Raw genomic sequence first — 23,935 nt, 5'->3', positions numbered from 1 at the left:
TAACGACTCTAGCTGCTGCAGACTTACTCCTACTTCACCTTTTTTTTAATATATACACAATAACGTAGCATTTGCATTTATATAGTTCTTCCAGCCGCCTCGCACCCAGGCAGCCCCGAAACAGCTGAGCGTCACGCTGATTATTACCTGGGGAAAATTAAGATAAGAAAGTAATCCCATGAAAGGGAATGGCTGCTCTGCTTTACCAGTGCACAACCAGGTATGCAAAAATGGACAACCCCCCTATTTCCAGCAATGCAAAAAAAGTTATCTGCTGTAATGCCTTCTGTTTCTAAGGTGATAAGGACAGTTTCAAATTGATACCAGCCAGACAATGACAGAAAACCTGATATTTGAGGATAGGCAGGGTATCTACTTTTAGCCCCGTACCAACCACCCTGATCTCCCGAGCTTATATTATGTTTCGCTGTAAGGAGATCAAGACTGTTCGTAGCAGTGATAATGATGGTAGCATACAACACAGTACACGCTTAAAGACCTCATTCGAACAGCATCAATAGATCCAGCCATTGAATAATCCAAAGGGAGTTGAAATATGAACTCTAAGCGGGAATTAGGTTCAATTTAAAGAGCTACACTGATCACAAGGATTTAGCAGTGCAATAATAGGACGCTAGCTTAAAGTTCAAGCACATCACAGAATTCCCAGGCTTTAGTTCCGTACCATTGCAGAGAACATTTACTTTAGCTAGCTTTGCTAATAGCTGGCGCAAGTCACTGTGGAGAAACTTTGCGGCCCTGCTAGCGAGAGAAACGAAAAAAAAACCTGTGGTAATGGCTGGGTGGCTTTTAATGATAATCCACTGTCCTTTTCCTTACACCACCATGACAGGAAACAAACAGAGCGCTGACACATCCTGCTAATTAGCATCATTATCATACGGTCATTATGCGACTGGACAGTAGCATGACAGGGCTCTGGGAAAGACTACAGCTGTGACCTTTTGTGGACAACACCAGCTGTCAGTAATTACCTATATCTTGGCCTGGGATGGAGGCCGACTCTCTTTCCTTGAGGGGCCATTGCTGCCACAAACCCAGTCACCCCATTCAAGGTGTTTCTCCACAGAGAAATGGCTAACAAGCTAAAAGGCAAGTTTAGCTTCCTTTCCCCACAGGACTCAGGCTCATTAAGCTTTATGTGCTTAGGGCTTTGCTTTGGCTAAAATGTGTGACGAAATGTAAATATGGCCTTTGCATTGTAGTGCCAGAGGCCTGTGGCTACACACACAATTGACTTGGAACAGAGCGACAATTATGCTTCAATGAAACAACTGTGTTCCCCAATAAATCACAATTTTAAAGTCATCATGGAAACTATTCATGTCCATATGTGGTTGTAATCACTGTTAAATGTTTCTTCGATTTATCACGTTCTTTCATCAGTCTTTGAAAATAGAGTTGTTAAATGTCTTAATGTTCTCTTTCATCTCGAAAGACACAGCTTGTTGTCCTATGAAGGGGAGAACACTTGGTCACGAAGGGGAGGTGTCCTGAAATAACACGTATATTATTTTGAGGAACTGAAATGGCTCCACAGCCTTTCCAGCCTCCCCACTCTCTCTGTCTCGTGGTTCCTCTTCCTCACTGATTCACTATCTGTTTGTATGAGTGGAGGGCTCACCTGGCCGTCCTGAAGCGTTGTGTTATTGTGCTGTTCTGACATGTAATTCTCCTGCAGGAACATCGGTGATGAAGGTCACTGCGTCGGATGCAGATGATCCTACATACGGGAGCAGTGCCAGGGTTGTGTACAGCGTGCTGGACGGAGAGAGGTTCTTCACAGTGGACAGACAGACAGGTAAGAGTAAGGGCAGACTCACAGACGGGTAAGGGTAAGGGCAGTCTCACAGACTTGTAGTTTTACAAATTACAAATGAAATTGTATTCGTGACACCTTACCGTGAAATGCTTACTACACGACAACGCAGATTTTTTAAAAGTAAGTAAGAAAAATGTGCTCAATAAACTAAAGGAAACATAGTAACACAATAAATAACAATAACAAGTCTAAATATAAGGGGTACCGAATCAATATACAGGGGTTAGTCGAGGTAATTGAGGTAATATATACATTTTGGTAGGGGTACAAAGAGTAGCAGCAGCGTATGTGAAGAGTGTGAAGGAGTGTGTGTGTGTGTGTGTGAGTGTGAGGTTAGAGTCCAGTGAGTGTACATCCAGCCTGTGCAATAGAGAATAAATAATAATTAAATAAGGGGGTCAATGCAAGTAGTCCGGGTAGCCATTTGATTACAGGAACTATTCAGCAGTCTTATGGCTTGGGGGTAGAAACTGTTAAGGAGCCTTTTGGTCCCAGACTTGGCGCTCTGGTACCGCTTGCCGTGCGGTAGCAGAGAGAACAGTCTATGACTTGGGTGACTGGAGTCTTTGACAAGTTTTAGGGCCTTCCTCTGACACCACCTGGTACAGAGGTCCTGGATACTTTATCCAAGGAAATAATAATGAATCAGCAAATAGTGAGTTTATGTATTTCTTGTCTCATACCTCATATTGTATACTTATACTTCTCAAAATCTAAGAATAGGTATTGAAATGAAATAGTTATCATTACATCTCTGAAGTGTTATATTACAGTCTGTTGAGAAAACTGATTGTATCTACCAGTCAGCACATTTGGGTGAATTCCCTCTTTGTCTGAGGTACATGGGCATGAACTGTAGTCTCTCAGGCATATTCCAAGGTTTGTGTTGTCTGCAAATGTACCCCCTACTTTCAATGATTCATTTTTTGGTCTTCCCACTTTGATTCGGTTGTGCCTAGATGATGAATGGTCTTGCCTCAGCGGCGTTGGATCATTTTTATGCATTTTTATGAATGGCCCTGCCTCAGACTCATAGATCATTTTTTATTCACAATCAGTTCAAATACACTATGTATTTGTAAGTAAGTGGACACCTCTTCAAATTAGTGGATTCGGCTATTTCAGCCACACCCGTTGCTGATATGTGTATAAAATCATGCCCGCCACCATCCAATCTCCATAGTCAAACATTCACAGTAGAATGGCCTTACTGAAAAGCTCAGTGACTTTCAAAGTGGTACCGTCATAGGATGCCACCTTTCCAACAAGTCAGTTAAAATGTATGACCTGCTAGAGCTGCCCCAGTCAACTGTAAGTGCTGTTATTGTGAAGTGGAAACCTCTAGGAGTGACAACAGCTCAGTCGCAAAGTGGTAGGCCACACAAGCTCAGTGAACAGGACAGCCGAGTGCTGAAGCGCAAAGTTTCTAAATATCGTCTTTCCTCGGTTGCAACACTAACTACCGAGTTCCAAACTGCCTCTAGAAGCAACGTCAGCACAATAGCTGTTCTTCGGAAGCTTCATGAAATTTCCATGCAGCTGAACACAAGCCTAAGATCACCGTGCGCAATGCCAAGAGTCAGCTGGAGTGGTGTAAAGCTTGCAGCCATTGGACTCTGGAGCAGTAGAAATGAGTTCTCTGGAGTGATGAACGCTTCCCCATCTGGCAGTCCGAAGGACGAATCTGTTTTTTGCAGATGCCAGGAGAATACTACCTGCCAGAATGTATAGTGCCAACTGTTTGGTGGAGGACGAATAATGATCTGGGGCTGTTTTTCATGGTTCGAGCTAGGCCCTTTAGTTCCGGAAGAGGGAAATATTAACGCTACAGCATACAATAATATTCTAGATGATTCTGGGCTTCCAACTTTGTGGCAACAGTTTGGGGAAGGCCCTTTCCTGTTTCAGCATGACAATGCCACCGTGCACAAAGAGAGGTCCATACAGAAATGGTTTGTCAAGATTGGTGTAGAAGAACTTGAATGGCCTGGACAGAGCCCTGACCTCAAACCCCATCAAACACCTTTGGGATGAATTGGAACGCCGACTGCGAGCCAGGCCTAATCGCCCAACCTCAGTGCACAACCTTACTAACTGTGACTGCAAGGAAGCAAGTTCCCGCAGTAATATTCCAACATCTAGTGGAAAGACTGCCCAGAAGAGTGGAGGCTGTTATAGCAGCAAATGGAGGACCAACTACATATTAATGTTCATGACTTTGGAATGAGATGTTCGATGCGCAGGTGTCCACATACGTTTGGTCATGTAGTGTAGGTGCAGGTAAAAGAACAGAACAGCTGAGAATTTCACCTCATAAATTTTGTCGCGGTCACTCAAAAGTGTTAATCCTTAACTATCTTTCTGGATCCATGAACAATGACTTACATGTGAGGGTTTTTTAAAGGAATGGTATGTCATTTGAATGTATTTTAACTTCACTATGGTATTTGGTATTGAAGTTCAAGTTTGAGTTACTTCTCAGGATAAAAGCCTAAGGATTCTACTTAATTATATTCCATACATTTCTAGAGATATAACAACTTCTTGGAGCTCTGATCTCACTACCCTGTCATAAAAATACATTTACATTTTGGTAAATTTGCAGACACTCTTATACAGAGCGACTAACAGTCAAACACGCAGGGCTCAGTCATTGACAACTGATGTGCAATATTTTTTTAGGAATGAAATTTCAAGTATGTTACAAACATTAGCAGTCAAGGAACATTTGATTGAGTTGAATGAGATCTTACTACGAAAGAGCTGATGCAAAAAGCTGAATTTATGATGTCTCCCATGCCCTTGGTTCTTGAAAGCAATATTATGTGCCTCTATATCCCGCAACTGAATTTGACTATGCTGACATACAAACATTGCCTGCAGCTACTTGATGTTGAATGTGAGTGGAATCTCTAAGTTGTGTGTCTAGCAGACAAGCACAATGCAAGGCACTGGGAGAGATGCCATCAACTCGGGCAATGCAACAATGGAATTTGATGCAGATATCCCACCAGGGAATATAATTGCATTAGTCAGCAGCACACAGCTCCCACTATTTGACCAGAAAGTTGACTCTTTACATTATCATCTCGTTCAGTGAGTCTGGGATCGGTATGAAAATAAATATATACAGATGGAAATTGCACTGAAAGGAGAAGAAATTCACAACCTTCTCTGATTTAGAATTTCCTTTTTCTGTTTTGAAATACTCTTAGGCCATTCTGATATATGGCTTTTTCTTTGCAACTCTGCCTAGAAGGCCAGCATCCCGGAGTCACCTCATCACTGTTGACGTTGAGACTGGTGTTTTGCGGGTACTATTTAATGAAGCTGCCAATTGAGGACTTGTGAGGTGTCTGTCTCTCAAACTAGACACTCTAATGTACTTGTCCTCTTGCTCAGTTGTGCACCGGGGCCTCCCACTCCTCTTTTTATTCTGGTTAGAGCCAATTTGCGCTGTTCTGTGAAGGGAGTAGTAAACAGCGTTGTATGAGATCTTCAGTTTATTGGCAATTTCTTGCATGGAATAGATCAAATTCAGATCAAGAATATACTATTGAGTTTCAGAAGAAAGTTATTTGTTTCTGGCCATTTTGAGCCTGTAATCAAACCAACAAATACTGATGCTCCAGATACTCAACTATTCTAAAGAAGGACAGTTTTATTGCTTCTTTAATCAGCACGACAGTTTTCAGCTGTGCTAACATAATTGCAAAAGAGCTTTTAAAATGATAAACTTGGATTAGATAACACAACGTGTCATTGGAACACAGGAGTGATAGCTGCTGATAATGGGCCTCTCTACGCCTATGTAGATATTCCATTTAAAAAAATGCAGTTTCTAGCTACAATAGTCCTTTACAACATTAACAATGCCTAAACAGTATTTCTGATCAATTTGAAAAGCAAAAAACATGCTTTTCTTTCAAAAACAAGGACATTTCTAAAGTGACCCCAAACTTTTGAACGGTAGAGTATATTTATGTTATTGTTAAAGCGTCGGAACTTCACAAAATGCTCACTCACATCACATGAAGAGAAGTCATAAGATTGTCTTGGTTTTCTATCTTAAATCCACTCCTCCTAGATTGCCAGTGAAAGACGAGCACTGGATTTTTCGCCGGAACATTCTTCAGTGGTGTGTGCCTTCATTCTGGCCCCTATATATTATTCATTTTAATACAGCTCAGCCGTAATGATATAAGCATGGAGGCACAGATGTGACACAATCTACTCTATCAAGACGAGCTGAGAGGGTGAAATGGAATGTGCCGCACTTGTGCCTCTAATAGAGTGCTTAACTGAAGTTGATATTCGCTACTAGAGAAGATTTAGCAGGCTATCACATCTGAGAGCTAAGCGCTAACGTGACCTTTCCCTTTCGGCGTCTCTCTCTCCCTCCATACACCCCCCCCCCCCTCTTTCTCTCATATCAGGACTGATTCGGACGGCCGTGGCAGATCTGGACCGGGAGAAGCAGGATCGCTATGAGCTGGTCGTCAAGGCAACTGACATGGCAGGCCAAATGGGCGGTCTCTCCGGCTCCACCACAGTGACCATAGTTATCACAGATGTTAATGACAACCCACCACGCTTTCCGCAGAGTGAGTCACTCTCTTATTAAGAGGCGGGACGAGATATATGCTTGCAGTGCACTTACACCCATCAGTAATATAAGTATCAGTCTACATGGAGTGTCCAGAAGCACTTGGAGAAAATAATTTCACTTATATTTATCCACAGGTCTAACACTTGGCTTAGAAGGGTTAAGCAATTTACTGATGAAAGTGGTTTTGGGAGTTTCCATATGTCTGCATATGATAAGGCACAGAATCAATAGAGCTGATTAACAATTTTTTTATTCCAGTGGTATGGATTTATGCTGTTGACATTCGTAATGTATCAGCTGGAGAAAGGCCGTAATGGAACCCGGTTATCAATATAGAGGGTCCTGTTTGAATACTTCAGAAATGCATCCTTCCTTCATACCTTTCTTTAAGTACTAACAGATCTGACCTGGTGAAATTAATAGGTTGCTGACCTTGCTTAAGCTTATCCAATCACTTATAGATATCTGCTAAGCTTATGGAAACAAGAAAGGAAGGATGTCTGTCTAAAGAATTTAAACAGGGCCTTGGAAAATAAAAGGCTGCAACATTTTCCTGTAATTTAGAATTCTGATACTTTTCTTTTTTATTTATCAGTGTCTTGTATAAATGAAACTCAAGTGAACAAACTTGAACCAAAGCAGTACTATACAACAGCAAAAAATAGACAAATTCTATTTCACAACGGACATATAAATATGTATTGTACATTTCACATTGGTCCTCAGTAAAAGGATGAGGATGTCTTCAACATGTGTTTCCTGGTGAAACAAAATCCTACCTATGACACTAGTACATGATTCAGAAACGTTAAGAACCTTTTCTAGTGTATACTTGACGTCTTCGTGGAACTAAAAGTGTAGTTATCTTGTAAACCACATGCACAATACCAGCACATGGTCTGTTAATCAAATCAAATGTATTTATAAAGCCCTTCTTACATCAGCTGATATCTCAAAGTGCTGTACAGAAACCCAGCCTAAAAACCCCAAACAGCAAGCAATGCAGGTGTAGAAGCACGGTGGCTAGGAAAAACTCCCTAGAAAGGCCAGAACCTAGGAAGAAACCTAGAGAGGAACCAGGCTATGAGGGGTGGCCAGTCCTCTTCTGGCTGTGCAGGGTGGAGGTTATAACAGAACATGGCCAAGATGTGCAAATGTTCATAGATGACCAGCAGGGTCAAATAATAATAATATGGCTGCCATATGTCACTGTTCAGACAGCCTAGCTATACTGAACATATAGAAATATATTTTGAAATGATTTAAAACAAATCCTTCAGTACATTTGATATACCAATTACACTAATTGGGAAATTTACAAATATTGAATTCCAATTCAATTCCAAAGATTTAAGGTTTTATGATTACAATTCAATGTCAAAAATTCAAACAGTTTAATTCCAATTCCATAATTTGAAGATTGTTGAAATTCAAATTGAATTCTCCACTTCATGAGTGAAATCAAGATTTGAATTGGAATATCTAATTTAATTGGAATTGATCCCAACCCTGGTGAATAGTAGCTGTGAGTGTTTTTCCTCATTTCCCATTCTTATGAGATGACCAACATTACTTGTATCAGATAACTGTCTTGAGTTTAAGTGTGTTGTACTTGATTTCTTCTCTTCCAGTCATGACACTCTAGTCTCTTCATCTCACATAAGCTGATTTAGTCCATCTCTTGGCTGTCGCCTATATGATTATTTTCTGCTCTATAACTTCTTAGCCATTTCAAAATACTGTATGGGGGTAAGAGGATACATAGTTTTATTAGAAAAGCACAGGATTATGGCCTCTCGGGTGGCACAGTGATCTAAGGCACTGCACCGCAGTGTTATGGGGTCACTACAGCCTGGGGTTCAATCACAAATTGAACGCGTGGAAATACAGCGAAGTTAAATTAACAAGAATGTAAGCTTTCAGCCGATATAAGACACTTATATGTACCGATATTTGTTGTTTCTCTAAAATCTGCGATTTTGTGACACACGGCACTGCATGATTTAAAACTGCCCTGTTGACAGGACGCCTATCCCTACTTTAACTTGTTCTCAGAAAAATAGCATTCTATTTGGTCAAACACAATCTTCACCATTGGTTCATTAAGAACAGGCAGCAAACTGATTGGGAGGCAGTTAGAGCCAGCAAAAGGGTGCTTTACTATTTTTAGGCAGTGCAGTTACTTTAGCTTCCTTCACGCCTGTGGACACACACATTCCTTTAGGCTTTAGTTAAAGATATAGCACATAGGGCATTGAATCGTGAGTACCAATGGGATTATGGGTCAAACACTGGGGGTGGATGGATGCATGAGTCACTAGGTTGTTGTCTCTACAGAATAAAGATCCTGGGTGAATTCTCTTTTTGCTGATTATGGAAGTGCTCATACATAGAGTAAATTGTGGGCTTATGTATTGAAGGCATCTGTCTTTCTTCCTCCACCTACCAACCGTCTTCATCATCTACTTCTCTTCTTCCTCTTACTCTCCTTCCCAAATATTATCCTCCTCCTCCTCATCTTCCTCCTTCTCCTCATGCTTCCCCTAATCTTCACCTCCTCCACCTTCTCTCCTCTTCTTACACAAATGTCTCCCTCCACCTTCTCCACCTCCCCACTCCTCTTCTTCAGAGATGTACCAGTTTTCAATGTCTGAGGGGGCAGCCGTGGGGACGCCGGTGGGGAGGGTGATCGCCACGGACGCAGACATGGGGGAGAACACAGACATGAGCTACCTGATCAAAGATGAGGAGGGCGGGGAACTCTTCAAAGTCACCACCGACAGTGACACGCAAGAGGCCATCATCACCATCAAAAAGGTGGGAGTAAAATAAAGCTTTACCACCTAATGGTTATAGTTAGGATTTGATTTGATTCGGATCCTAAATCTATGTCTACGGGTAACTTTTACACAAGGTTAGTGTAGGATAAAGTTGCCCCTAAACAATGATCTAACATCAGTTTTGTGCTGATCCTAGATCTGTGTCTATGGGTAACTTCTACACAAGGTTAGAGTAGGATACAGTTGCCCCTAAACAGTGATCTAAGATCTGTGCCTACATGAAGCAAAAGCTTATAGTACAAAACGTTCTACTTTCTGTAACAAAGAATGTGCCAGTAATGTGATATTTCTGTGTTACATTTTGTAAAGCATATAGAAGTTCAGTCTATCGTCACAGCAATTACAAGTGTTAATTGCAGAATGATCCTTCTAATTCCTGATTGTCTTGATTCTATCTAATCTTAATTAAGTTGAACCAATCTGTTAATTGACTGTGTGGGAAGGAAATCATTACATTCTTTCACATCAGAACATTGTCATATATTGTCATTAATCTTAACTGATTGCTTGGAAGGTAAAGATTTAATATACCAGAGACATTTGACAACCATTCACCTGGCAAACCACAGTGCCTTGCAAAAGTATTCACCCCCCTTGGCGTTTTTCCTATTTTGCTGCTTTACAACCTATAATTTAAATAGATTTTTATTTGGATTTCATGTAATGGACATACACAAAATAGTCCAAATTGGTGAAGTGAAATTAAAACAATGACTTGTTTCAAAAACGGAAAAGTGGTGCGTTTGTATTCACCCCCTTTGCAATGAAGCCCCTAAATAAGATCTGGTGCAACCAATTACCTTCAGAAGTCACATCATTAGTTAAATAAAGTCAACATGTATTAAATTAAAGTATCACATGATCTGTCACATGATCTCAGTATATATACACCTGTTCTGAAAGGCCCCAGAGTCTGCAACACCACTAAGCAAGGGGCACCACCAAGCAAGCGGCACTATGAAGACTAAGGAGCTCTCCAAACAGGCCAGGGACAAAGTTGTGGAGAAGTACAGATCAGAGTTGGGTTATAAAAAAACATGTGAAACTTTGAACATCCCACAGAGCACAATTAAATCCATTATTAAAAATGGAAAGAATATGACACCACAACAACCTGCCAAGAGAGGGCCGCCCACCAAAACACATGGACCAGGCAAGGAGGGCATTAATAAGATAGGCAACGAAGAGACCAAAGATAACCCTGAAGGAGCTGTAAAGCTCCACAGTGTAGATTGGAGTATCTGTCCACAGGACAACTTTAAGCTGTACACTCCACAGAGCTGGGCTTTACGGAAGAGTGTCCAGAAAAAAGTAAGCAAAATGTTTGGTGTTCGCCAAAAGGCATGTGGGAGACTCCCCAAACATATGGAAGAAGGTGCTCTGGTCAGATGAGACTAAAATTTAGCTTTTGGCCATCAAGGAAAACGCTATGTCTGGCACAAATCCAACACCTCTCATCACCCCAAGATCAACATCCCCACAGTGAAGCATGGTGGTGGCAGCATCATCCCGTGGGGATGTTTTTCATAGGCCGGGACTGGGAAACTGGTTGGAATTGAAGGAATGCTGGATGGTGCTAAATACAGGGAAATTATTGAGGGAAACCTGTTTCAGTCTTCCAGAGATTTGAGACTGGGACGGAGGTTTACCTTCCAGCAGGACAATGACACTAAGCATACTGCTAAAACAACACTTAAGTGGTTTAAGGGGAAACATGTAAATGTCTTGGAATGGCCTAGTCAAAGCCCAGACCTCAAAGATTGCTGTACACCAGCGGAACCCATCCGACTTGAAGGAGCTGGAGCAGTTTTTCATTGAAGAATGAGCAAAAATCCCAGTGGCTAGATGTGCCAAGCTTATATTGACATACTCCAAGAGACTTGCAGCTGTAATTGCTGCAAAATGTGGCTCTACAAAGTATTGACCTTCGGGGGTGAATATTTATGAACCCTCACATTTTCAGTTTTTTTGTCTTATTTCTTGTTTGTTTCACAATTAAAAATATTTTGCATCTTCAAAGTGGTAGGCATGTTTGTAAATCAAATGATACAAACCTCCCAAAAATCAATTTTAATTCCAGGTTGTAAGGCAACAAAATAGGAAAAATGACAAGGGGGTGAATACTTACGCAAGCATGATGGAATAAAATATAATTAACTTTACTGTCCCTGAGGGGATCGTGGTCTTAGACACACAGTGCTGCTGTACACAAAATAATCAATGTGCATTACAACCTCAACATAATACATGCATTGCACGTTACCCATGTCATAGACATTGTACATGTCTCGCACATACACATCAGACCTCTTCCCTTTTCCACATTTTGTTACTTTATAGCCTTATTCTGAAATGGATTAAATTAAACAAATTCCTCATCAATCTAAACAAAATACCCCAAAATAACAAAGCCGAAAACAGGTTTTTAGAAATATTTACATAAGTATTCAGACCATTTGCTGTGGGTCTCAAAATCGAGCTCGGGTGCATCCGGTTTCCATTGATCATACTTGACATGTTTCTACAACTTTATAGGAGTCCACCTGTGGTAAATTTAATTGATTGGACATGATTTGGAAAGGCACACACCTGTCTACATAAGGTCCCACAGTTGACAGTGCATGTCAGAGTAAAAACAAGTCATGAGGTCGAAGCTCGAAGCTCGAGGCATAGCTCTTGGGAAGGGTACCAAAACATTTCTGCAGTATTGACGGTCCCCAAGAACACAGTGGCCTCCATCATTCTTAAAGGGAAGATGCTTGGAACTACCTAGACTTCCTAAAGCTGGCCGTTCGGCCAAACTGAGAAATTGGGGGAGAAGGGCCTTGGTCAGGGATGTTACCAAGTGACCAGACAGTTCCTCTGTGGAGATGAGATAACCTTTCAGAAGGACTACCAACTCTGCAGCTCTCCACCAATCAGGCCATTGTGGTAGAGTGTCCAGACGGAAGCCACTCCTCAGTAAAAGGCACATGACCATGAGAAACAAAATTCTCTGGTCTGAGGAAACCAGATTGAACTATTTGGCCTGAATGCCAAGTGTCACGTCTGGAGGAAACCTGGCACCATCCCTACAGTGAAGCATGGTGATTGTTTTTCAGTGGCAGGGACTGGGAGACTAGTCAGGATCTAAGGAAAGATGAATAGACTAAAGTACAGAGAGATCCTTGATGAAAACCTGCTCCAGAGCGCTCAGGACCTCAGACTGGGGTGAAAGTTCACCTTCCAACAGGACAACGACCCTAAGCACACAGCAAAGACAAAGCAGGAGTGGCTTCGGGACAAGTCTCTGAATGTCCTTGAGTGGCCCAGCTAGAGTCCTGACATGAACCCGATCGAACATCTCTGGAGAGACCTGAAAGTAGCTGTGCAGCGATGCTCCCCATCCAACCTGACAGAGCTTGAGAGGATCTGCAGATAAGAATGGGAGAAACTCTCCAAATACAGGTGTTTCAAGCTTATAGCGTCATACCCAAGAAGACTCAATGCTTTAATCGCTGCCAAAGGAGCTTCAACAAAGTACTGAGTAACGGGTCTGAATACTTATGCAAATGTGATATTAATACATTTGCAAACATATTTGGAAGGTGTTCTTAATGTTTTGTACACCCAGTGTGCAATATACTGTAAACTGCCCTTACACATTATGTCAGTGGCATACTACCACAGCTCAGATGTACTTATTGCTGTTTAGGTATTAAGGAGTGCTTATACCTGTTCAGCTTACATGTAGGCACCCTTTGTGACATGTCACTGCTTTAGCTCCTCTCTGTTTGTGCTCTGTTAAGGCATTGGACTTTGAGAGCAAGCGCACACACAACGTGGTGGTGGAGGCTGTCAACAAGCACGTAGACCCCCGCTTTTCGGAGCTGGGTTCTTTTCGGGACCAGACCATCGTGCGGGTCAGTGTAAACGACATTGATGAGCCGCCTGTCTTCCACCCTGCTGAGGGAACCATCTTGGAGGTCCAGGAGGATGCTAGGCTAGGGGCGGTGGTGGGCACTGTGACTGCCAAGGACCCGGACATGGAGAACGCACCTGTCAGGTATGGATCATGGATCCTACTGTGACAGCGTTTCCCAGTGTCCAAGTAGGCTACTGTGGCTATTTGATCATAATGTACAGTGAAACCTGTCAGGGTTGCCTACCATCAAAAATTATTGAGAAAATGCATCCCATAACATTTTCACTTGAAAATAGCTATTCTATGATACATCCTACAGTAGCTGCCATGTGTGGTGTTCAATGTTTTAGTCACCTACATACTAACATGTTTTTTAATTAGGTTGTATGATGCAAGAAAAGGGTCCTACGTGGAACCCTAATGGGTTCTACCTAGAAACAAAAGGGTTCTGACCTGGAACCAAAAAGGGTTCTTCAAATGGTTATCCTATCGGAACAGCCGAAGAACCATTTTAGGTTCTAGATGTTTTATTTTATTTAACTAGGCAAGTCCGTTAAGAACAAATTCTTATTTTATAACGATGGCCTATCCCGGCCAAATCTTCCCCTAACCCGGACGACGCTGGGCCAATTGTGTGCCTCCAAATCACGACCCGTTGTGATACAGTCCGGGATCGAACCAGGGTCTGTAGTGACACCTCTAGCACTGAGATGCAGTACCTTAGACAGCTGCACCACTCGGGAGCAATTTTTTTTCTAAGAGTGTATAATAAGACATGCTATTTGTATAATGTATGGTTCACGAGTAAAGAAGTAGAACTTTCAACAAATAGAAACTTGTTTATACTGTAGCTACAAATGACCCTTCTTTTTTTGTGCAATTTCATGTCAAATTAAAGACCCCAAATAAGGACTACGTAACTGCATTTATAAACAGGTCCTGACATGAATAAGATATTCACGAACACTGCTGATGCAAATGTTATCTTATATCAACATCACATGTTGCGATGAGCCCCGATAGAAACAACCATCCCAGTTTGTCATGGAGCGTACATGGACTTTGGGACTGACATTTCAATCAAAACAATGGTAATAAACGCACTATAGGAAGACACCACTTCATAACAACAATATATATCATGAATACATTGATTCATCCATTTTATTACCGAAGGCTACCGCATTGACTGATGACCGTGCTAGAGGGTTCATCAATATCTCACACGGCTTTGAGTTCGATCAGATCCCTATTTATGAGCAAAATTCTATTATTTTGTGCCAGAGCCTCTTAGGTCTTTGGTGGAAGAATAAAAGAGGCTAGTCAAGTGCGATGAACAGAGCTTCACGTACACCGACTCACACAGGCTGTTCAAATTACCTGTATTAAAAATGCATGAGGCTGAACTGAAAGTGCTCCAGGTGTAACAAAGTACAACACAATGGCAGTGCCGCCGCCTGAGTGTTGGCGCAGTGCCGTGCCCATCTGTACCACTTTAATCATCTCTATTGGATGGAACTAACCCAGGTGCCCGGTGCCCATGGGACATCACTCTCCCACACCCCTGCCACCCTGCACCAACTGGGCATTGGTGGCCACTGCCTGGTACTAGCTGTACCAAGGGGTTAAGAGGCCCAGAGGAATGAATACAGCATCTGGACACAAAAGCTGACCAAGCTTTTCTTTGTTTGGCTCTTTATCGACTGGGGAAGATGTAATGGCGTCTTGAAACTGATGTGTATGGGTAGTTGTGTTGGCAAAACAATTTAGTGGCATACAGTATCTTATTAGTGCTTTCCAGTTTTCTGGAAAATGTGTACTTCTCCATGAATATATTAGAGTGCTGACAATTGCAATTGCTATAGAATGCATTGCTAACATCTACACAATTTCACCTCAACACCTACAATATCACTTTCGCATGCCGAAATATACAGTGGGGCAAAAAAGTATTTAGTCAGCCACCAATTGATTTTTAATGAATTTATTTGCAAATTATGGTGGAAAATAAGTATTTGGTCAATAACAAAAGTTCATCTCAATACTTTGTTATATACCCTTTCATGGCAATGACAGAGGTCAAACGTTTTCTGTAAGTCTTCACAAGGTTTTCACACACTGTTGCTGGTATTTTGGCCCATTCCTCCATGCAGATCTCCTCTAGAGCAGTGATGTTTTGGGACTGTTGCTGGGCAACACGGACTTTCAACTCCCTCCAAAGATTTTCTATGGGGTTGAGATCTGTAGACTGGCTAGGCCACTCCAGGACCTTGAAATGCTTCTTACGAAGCCACTCCTTCGTTGCCCGGGCGGTGTGTTTGGGATCATTGTCATGCTGAAAGACCCAGCCACGTTTCATCTTCATTGTTCATTGTACATCATTATTGTGTAGGTGTCACAGTTTATTCCCAATTCTTGCATAAATAAAACATATTTTAATGATAGATTTTCAAGTTTAGTAATACCGTTTATTAATATAGTATGTTTGGTATAAACATTACAGCTTCGATTCAGATTCAGAACCTACGGAATAAACGGAACAGCAAGAGGAACTACCCCAAATCTTAAATAATCCTCCTTCTCATCTCTAAAATAAGAAATAAGACCAGAACCAGCAGATGCACTTGACCCCCCCCCCCCCCCCGTAACTACTTTATTGAGGAAAAGTGTACTTTCTATGCCTGTGATATGTAGTTGTCCCACTTAGCTATCTTAATATGAATGCAGTAACTGTAAGTCGCTCTGGATAAATGACAAAAAAATGTAAAATGTAGAACAGGCAGACTAATGTAATATGACTAGAATAATCTAACTGTGGATGCAGTATGCTCTCCAAACCTAGACTATAAGAAGCTCATCTCACTGTAGCCGTTTTGGCAATCTTATATGGCATGTACAAAGACCCGACCAATCCCTTTGATGAGCTTTTTGTGGAAAAGGTAGAAAATGAAACTGATGATCCTCATAATATTTAATTAAAGTCCCGATGGGCATACAAGCCTGCTGAAAAATAAGAGAAACTACTCATCGTATTTTGTTGGCTCTGTACTCTCCTGAATGGTCCTTGAGTAGCCAACCACAAGGATGTGCAAATGTATTTTGGTTTCATTGGAGTGCAGCATTAAATATTAATTATAATGTTTTTTCTCCAGCAAGGGCTGAAACCGCAGACATGTTTGGGGACAAAGGTGCAGTAGGGAAACAAGCACATTGGCTAAATGCATCATTATTTTCATCGTCCTCTGAATCTGGCTCACAGTTTCCCACTTGAAAATGCTAATGTGAAGCCATAACCTGATGTCAAATGCAACTGGCAATATCCCCATGGGCCACAGTGTTCGGGCGCCACTAAAAAAGTATTGCAGATGGACTCCCCATTCAATTATGTATTCCCCTTTTTTCTCACTCTCCCTACCAGGTACTCTATTGACCAGAGTACGGACCAGGAGCAGATCTTCCACATTGATCCAGTTTCGGGTGCCATCACGCTGGGCAATATTCTGGACCGAGAGACGGCTGGCTGGCACAACATTACTGTGATGGCAGTGGAAGCAGGTAAATGCTACAGTACTATAAATAATGTTGTATTGCATGGTATGCATAGATAGACATAACATATCATAAGCCTTATATTACTAAGCAATAAAGTCTAAGGAAGTGTGCCGATATAAATATATGGCCAATATAACACGGCTAAGGGCTGTTCTTAGGCAAGACACAACACAGAGTGCCTGGATACAACACTTAGACGTGGTATATTGGCCATATAGCACAAACACTTGAGGTGCCTTATTGTTATTATAAACATACCAACATAAGTAGAACAATAAACAAGTCATTTTTGCGTCATACCTGTGGTATATTTAAGCAATAAGGCCCGATGGGGTGTGGTATATGGCCAATATACCACGGCTAAGGGCTGTTCTTGTTGCGGAGTGCCTGGATACAGCACTTAGCCGTGGTATATTGTGCATATACCACAAAGTCCCGAGGTGCCTTATTGCTATTATAAACTGGTTTCCAATGTAATTAGATCATTAAAAATAAATGCTTTGTCATACCCGTGGTATACGGTCTAATATACCACGGCTGTCAGCCAATCAGCATTCAGGGCTCTAACCACCCAGTTTATAATGTCTGATATACAATAGCTTTCAGACAATCAGCCTCCAGAACCCAAACTACCCCGTTTATAAGATATTGTAAAGGCTCATACAGTACATGCTTCTAACACGTTTTTAAAGCATTATACCTGGATGTTTTAAGTAAAGTGTTTTTAAGAATCGTTAATAAGCCTTTGATGGAGAGGCTGACACAGGGCCATGATACATAACACTGTCATGAGAATGACATAGCATATGTCATAACAGTTTATAACACCCAGCCCTGCCCCTATAATAACTGACATAATACAAGCCTGAAGCTTGTTTGTTTTCTTTTTTCAAATATCAATGGGCCTAACGTGATGTGATTATTATGATATTGATATGGAATCACAGTTGGCGGACAAATATCAGCGTCCAACCAAGCTGTCACATAATCCAACATGAAAGCAGAACACCTGTAATGTTGTTTTGTCTCGCCTAATACTTTTTCATTAGCAAAGAAAATGAAGAATGTAATAACCTGACTGTGGAGTAGCTGGTGACAAGCTATTCTTGTGCTTTGAATACAATCCCAAAATCACATCTGTCGAAGATTAGAAAAAGTACTGAGTGAATGCCCGTCCCTCCTTAGTTTAGTTCTTAGGGGAGCAAAGAGGAGGGACAGGCATTCACTCAGTACTTTTTCTAATCTTCGACAGATGTGATTTTGGGATTGTATTCAAAGCACAAGAGATTTGCATTCTGCATCTGGCTAGTAATACCTACCTGTCCGCACAGGATGAAAGAAAGTATTACAGCACAACAACACTGAATTCTACATCTCTTTGTATTTGTGTTTCCCCCTTAAAGGTGCAACATGCAGAAATTGGTCCGCAATCTCCCGGTTGCTAAAATTCGAATAGTTGGCCTAATTTCAGTGTACGTGACAAAACAAGCAATGTATAGCGTAGAGAATCATTGTACCATCTAAACCGCTGTGAAATATATTTTCAGCTGTTTGAAGCTGGTGTACAAAACCCAAAATAAAAGTCTGAAAAACTAAACTTAAAGCTACAATATGTAACTTTTTGGATGACTCGACGAAATTCACATAGAGGTGTGATTTATAGATCTGTCATTCTCATTGAAAGCAAGTCTAAGACGCGGGAGATCTGTTCTATTGTGCTCTATTTCTATGCTTTGTGTTCTTAAGTTTCGTTTTTGCGTCTTTTGATTTTGTACACCAGCTTCAAACAGCTGGACATACAATATTTCTGGTTATGGAAAATGTACTGTATTTCACAGTTTTCTCACAAACTGAAACTAGGCAAACTATTATACATAACAAAAATATAAAAGCAACATGCAACAATTTTAACGATTACTGAGTTGAAGTTCATATAAGGAAATCAGGCCTTAATCTATGGATTTCACATGACAGGGCAGGGGTGCAGACATGGGTGGGCCTTGGAGGGCATAGGCCCACCCACTGGGGAGCCAGGCCCAGCCAATCAGAATAAGTTTTCCCCACAAAAGGGCTTTATTACAGACAGAAATACTCCTCAGTTTAATCAGCTGTCCAGGTATGGAGGTCCTGGGCTGGCGTGGTTACACGTGGTCTGCGGTTGTGAGGCTGGTTGGATGTACTGCCAAATTCTCTAAAACGACGTTGGAGGTGGCTTATGGTAAATAAATTAACATGAAATTCTTTGGCAACAGCTCTGGTGGACATTCCTGCAGTCAGCATGTCAATTGCACTCTCCCTCAAAACTTAGTGGCATTGTGTTGTATGACAAAACTGCACATTTTAGAGTGCCCTTTTATTGTCCCCAGCACAAGGTGCACCTTTGTAATGATCATTCTGTTTAATCAGCTTCTTGATATGCCACACCTATCAGGTGGATGGATTATTTTAGCAAATGAGAAATGCTAATTTCCAGGCACGTAAATACATTTGTGCACACAATTTGAGAGAAATAAGCTTTTTGTGTAAATGGCACATTTCTGGGATCTTTTATTTCAGCACATGAAACATGGGAACAACACTTTACATGTTGCGTTTATATTTTTGTTCAGTATAGAATTTTAGCAACCAGTAAATGGCAAAGCATTTCTGCATAGTGCACCTTTAAGAAAATAATGCATAAAAATAACGCACATAGAATAGATCTAACGTTTCTAAAACATGCTTTCACTAAGAATGACAGATCAATAACTCACATTTCTATATGTGAATTTGGTCAGTTGCCCAAAAAGTTACATATTGCATCTGCAATTGTAAAAACATAGCCCTAACTGTATGTTATAGAAATATGTGTATGAATGGAATTATTCATAGTAGTTTGGGATTATGCTTATTTAAGTGCTCTACGCGACACACTTGTTTGCCTTGGAAGCAAGCACTTATACACACTTTTACACTCATTATATGCTGCTGCTACTCTGTTCTTTATTTTACTCTTGGTATTATCTATCCTGATGCCTAGTCACTTTACACTGCCTTCATGTAACCTCAGCAAAAAAAGAAACGTCCCTTTTCAGGACCCTGTCTTACAAAGATATTTTGTACAAATCCAAATAACTTCACAGATATTCATTGTAAAGGGTTTAAACACTGTTACCCATGCTTGTTCAATGAACCACAAACAATTAATGAACATGCACCTGTGGAACAGTCATTTAGACACTAACAGTTTACAGACGGTAGGTCACAGTTATGAAAATGTAGGACACTAAAGAGGCCTTTCTACTGACTCTGAAAAACACCAAAAGAAAGATGCACACGGTCCCTGCTCATCTGCGTGAATGTGCCTTAGGCATGCTGCAAGGAGGCACAAGGACTGCAGATATGGCCAGGGCAATAAATTGCAATGTCCGTACAGTGAGACGCCTAAGACAGCGCTACAGGGAGACAGGACGGACAGCTGATCGTCCTCACAGTAGCAGACCATGTGTAACAACACCTGCACAGGATAGGTCCATCCGAACATCACACTTGCGGGACAGGTACAAGATGACAACAACAACTGCACGAGTTACACCAGGAAAGCACAATCCCTCCATCAGTGTTCAGACTGTCCGCAATAGGCTGAGAGAGGCTGGAGCAAAAAGTGCTCTTCGCTGATGAGTCGTGGTTTTGTCTCACCAGGGGTGATGATCGATTCGCGTTTATCGTGGAAGGAATGAGCGTTACACGCGAGGCCTATACTCTGGAGTGGGATCGATTTGGAGGTGGAGTGTCTGTCATGGTCTGGGGCAATGTGTCACAGCATCATCAGACTGAGCTTGTTGTCATTGCAGGCAATCTCAACACTGTGCGTTCTAGGGAAGACATCCTCCTCCCTCATGTGGTACCCTTCCTGCAGGCTCATCCTGACATGACCCTCCAGCATGACAATGCCACCAGACATACTGTGTGATATCCTGCAAGACAGGAATGTCAGTCTTTTGCCATGGCTAAGCGAAGAGCCCGGATCTCAATCCCAATGAGCACGTCTGGGACCTGTTGGATCGGAGGGTGAGGACTAAGGCCATTCCCCCCAAAAATGTCCGGGAAATTACAGGTGCCTTGGTGGAAGAGTGGGGTGACATCTCACAGCAAGAACTGGCAAATCTGGTGCTGTCCATGAGGAGGAGATACACTGCAATACTTAATGCAGCTGGTGGCCACACCAGATACTGACTGTTACTTTTGATTTTGACCCCCCTTTGTTCAGGTACACATTATTCCATTTCTGTTAGTCACATGTCTGTGTAACTTGTTCAGTTTATGTCTCAGTTGTTGAATCTTGTTATGTTCATACAAATATTTACACATGTTAAGTTTGCTGAAAATAAACACAGTTGATAGTGAGAGGACATTTCTTTTTTTGCTGAGTTTACATACAGTATCTACCTCAAATACATTGTACCTCTGCACATTGATCTGGTACTGGTACTCCCTGTATAAAGCTCCTTTCTAGTGTATTTTATTCCTGTTGTGTTAAAATTTGATTTGATTTGAACTTATTATGCAAACATTTAAAGCAGATTTGAATTCGGGAGTCTTTCAGTATCTACTTGGAGCTGTATTTCTCAAGACAAATTGTTTGCTTTTGTGCTCTTTCTCTTTGTTGCATTATGTCATAGGCACATTTTTTATGTTAATTGACCATTCAAGGGTGTGAGACAGTCATTTCAGCCCATAGCAAGCATAAACACAGGGCCCTTCCTTGCATCTCCCAAAAAAAAGCCCAGACAAACAAAGTCGATGCTTGATTTCATCAGAAATTCTATCCAAATGTTTCTTATCACCAGTGGCTCATCCAGTCCCGAAGACACTGAGGAGAAGTTTTGCGCAACTTGGTTTTATGACTCTTCGATGAATTACCATTGGAGTGGCAAAAGGTTGAATTGAATGAGGCCAATTTAAGGTTACAGTAAAATAACATGACCTCATTATTCCCCAACTCCAGTATTGACCTTAACCCTTTGACGCGTACAATCACATATTTGTGGTCATTATTAAGTGGTCACTGCAGCGTACGATCTCAAATACGTGATTGAAACAGTAGCAACAGAACGTATGATGCAACAAACAAGTCTAAACACCATTGTTGTCTGAAACAGCATCTAAATATTATTTTGTACTGATGAAAAATGAAGGTCTTAAACTGTATTCCTCAATTGTACCTTTTATTGTAAAAGATAAATGTGAACTTCATCATCCAAGCATCACACATCCACAGCCAAACTCCTTCCATAAACCAGTCTAAATAACAGGTTAGTGACCTAAAAGCTAAACCAGTTTACAATGTACCACATCTCTGGTGAGACTAATGGTGAGACTAAAGAGACTAATGTAATGCTGTTTAGAAAATAAATGCATGTCAGCTAAGCTAACGGCAGCTAAATTCATGAAAACAAACTAATCCCAGAATGCCATCCACTATAAAATACAAATAAACAAAGTCAAAGATGGCTTCGCTCATTGCCTGAAAAATATCAACTTTGTTTAGACACTTTTCAGCATATTACAAATCATTGATGTACTTGTTACAGTATATACAAGAACCGGAGCACATGTCTTGACAAGTCTTTACCGTTTTTGACAAATCACAAAGCAAATACAATGTTTAACCTCACAGATCATCACATCAAATACTAGCCTACTACCTAGCCTAACCATAGCACAAAAGCTAAACAGGGCTGAACAATTTTAGGGGGATTTGTAAGTCTGTGGGGGGTAGAAATGGGAGAAGGTATCGTGGGGGGATATAATGCATAATATACTGCTATGATGGGTAATTGATCAATAAATGGGGGACAAACACAAGAGAAGGTTATATAAAATATATAAATAAAAATAACCCCCTTGGAAAGGGGGATCTGAGCTGGCAACCCTGAGGTACCAAAGTTACGATCTGATACCGCGATCAAGACAACTGGGAACTCAAAGGAGAAAAAAAAGTTTTGAATGGTCCTTCAATTCAGAATTCCAACTCGGGAACTCGGGCCTCTTTCTAAAACTCCGACTTTCTGACCTGAAGATCATTGACGTCACAGTTGTCTTGAAAGCACCATAAGTCAGTCGAGTGAACTAACCTTTGTGATAACATCTTTGGTCTGACAGACGCTAACGTGACAAACAGAATGCATTGTATGATGTCAACAAACATGGCACCACACATAGCCAGGAAATAGCTTAGCATTAGCTCATCATAATCGGAACAACATTATAGTATTTTACACACATCCTATGCGTCCATTACAATCATTGCAAGTATCGGAATTCATGATTTGTCACCAGTACTTGAAAACATGTTAATAAAACAGTAAATACATTATGATCCATACATACATATGGTGTGCTACAGCAGAAACAGGTTATACAGAAAGTAAGCTACTTACTTTGATAGGAACGCACACATGTCCAAAGTCCAATTTGTAAGACAAACAACCATGAAGGCAATACAAGTGCCAGCCAGAAAATGTGGTGGGGGAAAATGTTTGTGTAAGGCCTGTTCTGACTAGAGATGCGCAATGTCTTCATATTTGATCTGGGTAAACACTCAGGGAGAGCTTGGGCTCACGTTGAAGAGAGAAGTTTGTCTGTTCAGTAAAGTCTCAAACATAAATTGTTTGCAAGAGTGAAATGGGATACTTATTATGCGAATTAACGAGGAGGCGGAACACACCTCAATTCAAATAGTTGTTAGAAAATAAAACTTGTTAGAAAATAATTTGAAATTGACAAGTTGAAACATAGCATATTGATAATTAGCAGTCAGCTTGCCTTGGTTTGAGGGCAGCATGGGTAACTAATTGTCCTGTTGTGTAACATTCACATTTTGGAACAGTGAGAGTATTCTAACATCACACGCATGAAAAAACTCCTGCAGGGGCGACGGTTAGAGATAGCTGGAACTCATGTGTGAAAATGTTAATGCCCTGTGATTGCTTCATCAGCCCTGTTGATTTCTTCCTTGATGAAATGAGGTCCATGGTTGGTCATCATGTTGCATGGGTGATTGACCCTGATTAGTAATGAGCAAGGCCAGAAAAACCTAACTCAGAATATTTTTAACTATTATTTCTCCATGTCAGAGGAAGTCATACCACATACTCTCCATATCAGAGTTAGCGAATATACAGTGTGTCAACTAAATTGTTTGC

The 23,935-nt window shown here is 41.1% G+C and overlaps 1 protein-coding gene across 3 annotated transcripts in view; it reads left to right on the top strand.

The window, feature by feature from the left end:
• LOC110493893 (cadherin-22) overlaps positions 1–23,935 on the top strand; it is a 307,060-nt gene that overhangs the window by 227,239 nt on the left and 55,886 nt on the right. For all 3 annotated transcript variants that reach the window (XM_021568462.3, XM_090205033.1, XM_036949887.2), the window contains 5 exons: positions 1,703–1,822; positions 6,280–6,447; positions 9,082–9,269; positions 13,081–13,337; positions 16,615–16,751. In XM_021568462.3, the coding sequence (XP_021424137.1) occupies positions 1,703–1,822; positions 6,280–6,447; positions 9,082–9,269; positions 13,081–13,337; positions 16,615–16,751 (870 nt within the window). The remainder of the gene's footprint in view (positions 1–1,702; positions 1,823–6,279; positions 6,448–9,081; positions 9,270–13,080; positions 13,338–16,614; positions 16,752–23,935) is intronic.

Source organism: Oncorhynchus mykiss, chromosome 17 (genome assembly GCF_057628025.1).
Source record: "Oncorhynchus mykiss isolate SJ-2025 chromosome 17, ASM5762802v1, whole genome shotgun sequence".
NCBI lineage: Eukaryota > Metazoa > Chordata > Actinopteri > Salmoniformes > Salmonidae > Oncorhynchus > Oncorhynchus mykiss.
The sequence above is the reverse complement of the archived record's forward strand: the minus strand, read 5'-3'. Positions and strand labels throughout refer to the sequence as shown.